Here is a 7,435-nt window from a genome sequence, read left to right on the forward strand (position 1 = left end):
GCCCTATTTATAATTGCCAGATGCTGGAAAGAACCCAGGTATCCCTCAACAGAAGAGTGGATACAAAAAATGTGGTATATCTACACAATGGAGTACTATTCAGCCATTAGAAACAATGAATTCATGAAATTCTTAGGCAAATGGATGGAGCTAGAGAACATCATACTAAGTGAGGTAACCCAGACTCAAAAGGTGAATCATGGTATGCACTCACTAATAAGTGGTTATTAACCTAGAAAACTGGAATACCCAAAACATAATCCACACATCAAATGAGATACAAGAAGAAAGCAGGAGTGGTCCCTGGTTCTGGAAAGACTCAGTGAAACAGTATTTGGCAAAACCAGAACGGGGAACTGGGAAGGGGTGGGAGGGAGGACAGGGGAAGAGAAGGGGGCTTACGGGACTTTCGGGGAGTGGGGGGGGGGGGTTAGAAAAGGGGAAATCATTTGAAATGTAAATAAATTATATCAAATAAAAAAAAAGACAAAAAAAAAAAAAAAGAAAGTGATGGGCTTAGACATAAATATAATCATGCTTATTGATCTGTTACAGTTTTAGTACAAAAGCCTGGACTCTGGGAATCCTGTAAGGAGAGGCTGAACAGCCCATCCCCCACATGATAAATTAAGATGAATAAAGGTGAAGGTAAAGGAGAGAGAATTATTCCCTGAGGCCATAAGAAGAGATAAAAGAATTAATTAACTCCAAGTCTGTCTTCTAAGGGTTAATAGGAGCCTTTGGAGTGTGTGTGTGTGTTATAGCTCTTGTGCGGATATCAGAGGACAACTTATAAAAAAGTATGTTCTTTCCTTTGACTGTGTAGTTCCCACGGATGGAGCTCGGGTCATCAGACTTGGCCCCAAGTGCCTTTACCCGCTGAGCATATTAGATTCAAATTTCATAAGGCACTTCATCGTCTGCTCTGCCACGGTGGCCTGGTCTTGAGGCAATACAGGCGAGAAGCTTGCCCTTCCGAAACTGCTCCTCCAGAAGACTGCTGATTTGGGCATTCTTTTTCCTTTCGTCGTATTTCTTTTGAATTCTCTTTGATCGTTTTTTATTTAAAACTCTTCCTCCTCAGGAGTCAGCTCCGACCCCTTCTTGCAGTTCAGGGGCAGTGCATTATGGGACTCGTACTACTGCTGCTGGTACAGCGTGCTGTCAATAAGCACAATGCGGTTCTTCACCAGGGTCTTGGCGCAGACAAGCTCATTATTGGATGCGTTGTAGACGACATCAACGATCCTTGGTTTCCAACTACAACACTCAGAGCCCCAGGAAAAGGTCCGCACATCCAATCTCAGTCACTGTACTTCTTATCGCATCCTCGAACTCGGAAGGCCAATCTTTTTTTTCTTTTTCTTTTTTCTTTTCTTTTTTTTTGGGGGAGGGGGTGTTTCAAGGCAGGGTTTCTCTGTGTAGCCCTGGCTATCCTGGAACTCACTCTGTAGACCAGGCTGGCCTCGAACTCAGAAATCTGCCTGCCTCTGCCTCCCAGAGTGCTGGGATTACAGGCGTGCGCCACCACTGCCCGGCCAGAGGGCCAATCTTATCTGCTTCTTCTAGTAGGGTTTTCTCTTACCCCGGGTCTGGCAGCGCTTGTGGCAGTTGTCCCGAGAGATGCCCATCGCTCGGCGCTGACTGGAAAGAGGAAGCGAAAAGCTTCCCGGTCTGGTTTCTCCACCATCTTTTTTTAGATTTATTTTTAGCTGTGTATATGGTAGGTCATAAGGGTGCACGCGCATGCAGTTTCTCATACAGGCCAGAAGAGGGAGACAGATTCCCCTGAAGCGTAATTACAGATAATCCGCAGTCAGAAACAGATGCAGGGAATTAGGTCCCCTAGAAGAAAAAGAAGATAAAAAATAAAGGTCCCTGACCCTTTTGTCTGCTTTTCGAGTTCTTTTCCTCCTACTGGGTTGCCTCGTCCAGCCTTAAAATGAGGGGTGGTGCCTAGTCTTACTGCAACTTGATATGTCATGTTTTGATAGCCCTGGGAAAAAGGAGGAACGGGTCAGGATGGGGTGAGGGACTGGGGAGGGGGTACTTTGGTCTGGACATAAGATACGAAAGAAGAATAAATTAATAAAAAATTAAGGCTAGCCAGCATCACCTCATATATCGAAGCAAGGGCTCTCAGTTGAACCCAGAGTGAAATGATTATAATAATGCCTCCCTCATTAGCCAGATAGCTATAGGCATCCCCTGTCTCTGCCTTCCAAGGACAGAATGGCTGGAGGGCTGCCACGCCCACAGGAGTTTTGAGGACCTCAACTCCAGTTATCTCCACAGCCATGGATATTTTCTGTAATTGTACAGATTAATAAGGTTTTCTCTGATATCACAATATACAAATAACTGAACGTCTCCAGCCGTCCTCCTACCCCCATCCTGTTTGCCCCCATCACCCACTCCTTATCTCTGATAATCTATCTTCTGCTTTCAGGTTGGTATCATTAGAACTACAATAAATAACAACAAACGCTCAAATATCAAACACGTGGTTCCCGGTGCGAGTGTTTAGATGAAGAGCTTTGGCAAAGTGATTGACGTGAGGGTTCTGACATCATCAGTGTGGGTCAACTCACCAATGGATCCATAGTTTCACAGACTCCTGGGAAGTGGTGGAATTGCTCCTATCCCTACTGGGGAGGTCCGGCTTTGGGAGTTGCTAAAAAGTCCAAGTCTGGACTTGAAAACAAGAATGGGAAAGGTGAAATCAGAAAGTAGTATGTTCAGTAAAGTACTACCAAAAAGGAGCAGGAGGGACAACAGACAACCATCCTCAGTACTGTCACCCAGGAGCTAACACACAGAAGGAATAAAAGAGGGAAGGTGTGGAGTGTGCACGGTCCAGCCCTTTTGATCTGTTTAGTGGTTTTTTTCTGGATTGGCCACACGTGATTGACAGCAATGAAAAAGCAGTTGTCGCCTGGAGACAGTTTCACCTTTTGTCAGATGATTATTCAACACGGCTGCCATTCTTGGGATCCGAGGTGACTGGAGGATAATGTGACTCACAGAAAAGAACAAGTCAAAGCAGCAAGGTGGAGCTGGTTCCTTTAGAGTTAGCACAGTGATAGAGAATTCTGGGTTGTGCCCAGTGATTGAGAGCAGGATGACGTAAACCTGGTGGTGACAAGATGACGGCATGCTCATTACTCTGCTTCCATAAATCTTGAAAATATCTTAAACACCTTGGCATCTTCAGTCTTGAATAAGAAGGATTATTATTTATTTATCTGAGGGCCTCTTAAATGATTACCATGTACACATGCAAGAGTCCAACATGAAACTAAAGATAACAAAACTTAGACAGCAAGCTTTCATTCTCTCGGGGAGTAGGTTGCTGGGACCAGGCTCTTGAAGGACAAAGTTTCTTTCCTAACTCCTTCTTGTGTCTCTTCCTGACTGCCACAAGGTGAGCAGATATGCTCCGCTACCCACCTCTTCCTGACTCACTACAGACCTAAAAACTGCAGATTCCAAATGACCGGAACTGAAATCCTGACAAAAATGAGCCAAAAACTTTTCTTCCTCTAAGTTTATTTTTCTTGAGTCTCTTAGCAACAGAAAACCATCTGTCAGAAACAGCTGAGAAATGAGGTAACTGTTGTCTCCTTATCTAATGCCAGGATTCACAACTTTGTAGAGTTGACTAGTGGTAGGTAATGAGAAAATGTACAAACTCATAGACGCTGAACAACTCACTATGCTACACGTCAGTGAGGACCCTCGGCTCCTTGTGGCTTCTACACTGCTGGATGAAAAGTGGGTCGAGATAAGAATCAAGAAGGAAACTGAAAACATTTCAGAATTAAGCTAAAGTGAAAGTGGGAGTGGTGGCGAATGCCTTTAGTCCCAGCACTCAGGAGACAGTGGCAAGTGGATTCTGTGAGTTCCAGGCCAGCCTGGTCTATGAATCAAGTCCTGGACAGCCAGGGAAACCACATAGAAACACATACAAACCCTGTCTCAAAAAAAAAAAAAAAGAAAAAGAAAAAAGGGAAAGGAAAGGAAAGGAAAGGAAAGGAAAGGAAAGGAAAGGAAAGGAAAGGAAAAGAAAGGAAAAGAAAAGAAAAGAATAAAGGGAAGAGAGGAGAGAAAGGGAGGAAAGGAGGGAGAAAGGAAGGAAGGAAGGGAAAATACAACATGCCCAGACTTAGGTGACATGATAACAATTTCTAAGAGACAAGTTCATTGTACTGTGGACATACATCAAAACACTAGTAAGCTTTGTATCAATAACTTAATAACACACTTGAAAGCTCAAGAGAAAATAATAATACCAAAAATGAGTAGATTAGAAGAAACAGAGTCAGGACTAAAATTAGTAAATTTAAAAAGCAGTACAGAGAATACTATAAAAATCTGTATGCCTGTAATCCAAGCACTTGGGAGACAGAGGCAGGCAGATTTCTGAGTTTGAGGCCAACCTGGTCCACAGAGTGAATTCCAGGACAGCCAAGGCTATACAGAGAAAACCAGTCCCAAAAAAGAAAAAAAAAAATCTGTATACCACCAAACTGGAAAACCTAAAAAAAAAGATATGAATTTTTATTTTTTTACATAAATAGAATTATAATAATCACTCCTCCCTTCTTTTACTCTCCTCAGCTCCCACCAGAGACCTCCCTTGAAATGCCCTACCAAGATTCCTACTCTCAAGTTGATAGCATTTTTCTTTTATTACATTCGGAATATGCATAAATTAATAAATACAACCTACGGAGTCCATTATTGCTACTTGTCTATGTATAGTTTCAAAGCTGACCACTCTGCATTGGAAGACTAATAATGAGGCTCATTATTTACCCACCATGACTAGCATCATGCCAGAAACTCAGAGACAGTTCAACACACACAAACATTATCCACAATATAAGCAAAGCAAAAGACAAAAAAGCCACATGATCATCTCATAAGATGGAGACAAATCCAACATCACTCACAGCAAAAGTTCTGGAGAGTCTAGGGATACAAGGAACATATCTCAACATAATAAAGACCATTTACAGCAAGCCAACACCAACATCATTCTAAACAGAAAAAAATAACTCAAAGCATTTCCATTAAAATGAGGAACAAGGTGAGATGTCTGTCCACTCCCCCAAACTTATTCAATACAGCACCTGAAGTCTTAGTATCTAGAGCCCATTGTAGTTTTTTCTTAATATTTTGAGGAATCTCATTGTCTTTATATGTCTTCTTGGAGATTGGTTGGTTGATTAGTTTTGTTTAGATGGATTAATTTTGAGACTAGAACTCACTCTGTACCTAAAGATGACCATGAACTTCTGATCCTCATGAGTTCTGAGATCACAGACATAAACCACCATGCCTAATTCCATGCACTCCTGGAGATCCAATAATGGATTTCATGAACATTAGGCAAACACTCTACCAACTGAACTGCATCCCCATACTTCCTACCAAAGGTTTTTTTTTTTTGGTTTGGGTTTGGGTTTGGGTTGTACTCTTTCCTTAGTTCAAGAGCTTCACCATATGGATCCAGTGGTGTTTCTGTTAGAAAATAGAAGGCAAAACAAAAGAATCTGAAGTCAGAAGCCTGTTCAACAGAAGTTACAAGCTTATTTTGGAAAAATAACCTTGTATTTGGAAATTATTTTGGAAAAAAAATCTAAGAAGGGCTCACACCATTCTAGTAGTAAGAGCACTTCTATAGGCTAGGGAAGTTTTATGAAGTTAAAAGATGGAAAGGGAACTGTGTGTGTGTCCATATGGCCAAGTTTCCTCTTTCTGAGAAGACACTGATTGGTTATTGTGTTCAGGTCAATTTTCAAGAACTTGGGATGTTTTGTAGAATACTCTGTACCATTCTTAGAACCAGGAATTCAGGTTAAGGGTCTAAGTTTGCTGCAATTATTTTATCAGTTTAGATGATGGAAATCATATCAGAATAGTAGAATTCCATGTTATCCATGAGCACTAGTCAAAAAAGTATCAGAAGTTTACTCTAATCAGTTGAAGTCAACTCCCATTCAGATATACATTCTGGAAAACTACAATTGCAGTCACTAGGTGACAAGATCTCTCCTCAATATTTTCTTCAGAGCCTTAGCAACATCCTTATTCCGGAGAGTATAAATCAAGGGATTCAGTGTGGGAGTAATGATGCTGTAGAAAACAGAACCAACTTTGTCTTGCAATGGGGTGCGCTGGGACCTGGGCCTCATATAGGAGAATATGCAAGCACCATACCAGAGAGAAACCACAATGAGATGAGAGCTACACTTGGCAAAAGCGTTTCTCTTACTCCCAACTGAATGCATCTGAATGACACTGTGGAGAATGAATCCATAGGAGGTCAAGACAAGAATTATGGGGAGAAGAAGAAGTACAATGCTGCTGATGTAGACTGTCTTCTCATACACATCGATGTCCCCACACACCAGCTTAAAAACAGCTGGAAACTCGCAGTAGAAGTGGTGGATGATTCTCGACCCACAGAAAGGAAAGCTCATCAAGATGGCTGTGTGGATTATGGAGTTCACAGACGCGCTCAGCCATGTCATGACAGTCATCATCACACCCACCCTTCTGCTCATGAGCACAGTGTAGCGTAAAGGGTGACAGATAGCAACATAGCGGTCATAGGCCATGAGGGCCAGGAGGAGACACTCTGCACCACCCAGAGACAGATACAGGAAGTGCTGGGTGGCACAGCCCACGAACGAGATGGACTTCTTGCCAGATAGGTAGTTGCTAGCCATCTTGGGGATGGTTGTGGAGACATGCATCAGGTCCATGAGGGACAGCTGGCTGAGCAGGAAGTACATCGGTGTGTGAAGATGAGGTTCAACCCAGATGAGGAGGATGGTGAGGCTGTTTCCACTCACTGCAGTAAGAAATACCAGCATGATGAAGAGGAAAAGACAAAAGTGGCTGAAGGAGTCATCAAAGATCCCTTGAAGAATGAAGTCGTCCAGAGAGGTCTGGTTCCACCACCACATGCTCTCTTCTCAGCCCCTGAGGGAACACAGAGAGGACAGGGGTGTGGTGCAAGAACCATCACTTCACAATAAGCATTTTCTTTCTCAGGAAAAATGTGAAGAATTTTTTCTCTTTATTTTACTTTTTTTTTAATTTTTGTATAGAGACATTTGGCATGATCATGGGTCACACATGGACATTTTGCACAAGTGTATATCAGCTCCTAATTGTCCAACAACTCTAATTATCCAAATGATATTTTTAAAAAGAGAAACCTAAAAAAACCTCTCTTGAAAATGAGCATCACTGAAATCTCAGAATATCTACCATCTATTGAAGGCCGACCTAGAGAGCTGAGACGAAATTGCCCCAAGTATAATGTAAAGGACTGTACAAGCCTGACTTCCCAAGGTTGATCCCCAAGACTTATGTGAAAATTGTCAGATATGGATGGAGAGTGCTGTGACATGTTGCCTTT

General features: G+C 42.3%; 1 protein-coding gene and 1 pseudogene across 1 annotated transcript; both read right to left on the reverse strand.

Moving 5' to 3' along the window:
- Nucleotides 1-894: 894 nt before the first annotated feature.
- Nucleotides 895-1,631, reverse strand: LOC127672488 (40S ribosomal protein S8-like; annotated as a pseudogene).
- A 4,410-nt stretch (nt 1,632-6,041) lies between these two features.
- Nucleotides 6,042-6,977, reverse strand: LOC127672822 (olfactory receptor 2AE1). Its single transcript, XM_052168199.1, has one exon. It carries the CDS (start codon nt 6,975-6,977, stop codon nt 6,042-6,044), a length of 936 nt encoding a protein of 311 aa, XP_052024159.1.
- Nucleotides 6,978-7,435: the final 458 nt, after the last annotated feature.

This window comes from Apodemus sylvaticus, chromosome 22 (genome assembly GCF_947179515.1).
Source record: "Apodemus sylvaticus chromosome 22, mApoSyl1.1, whole genome shotgun sequence".
Taxonomy (NCBI): Eukaryota; Metazoa; Chordata; class Mammalia; order Rodentia; family Muridae; genus Apodemus; species Apodemus sylvaticus.

Excerpts from the sequence above, each read along its gene's own strand:
- LOC127672822 (XM_052168199.1), bottom strand. The coding sequence starts at position 6,977 with ATGTGGTGGTGGAACCAGACCTCTCTGGACGACTTCATTCTTCAAGGG.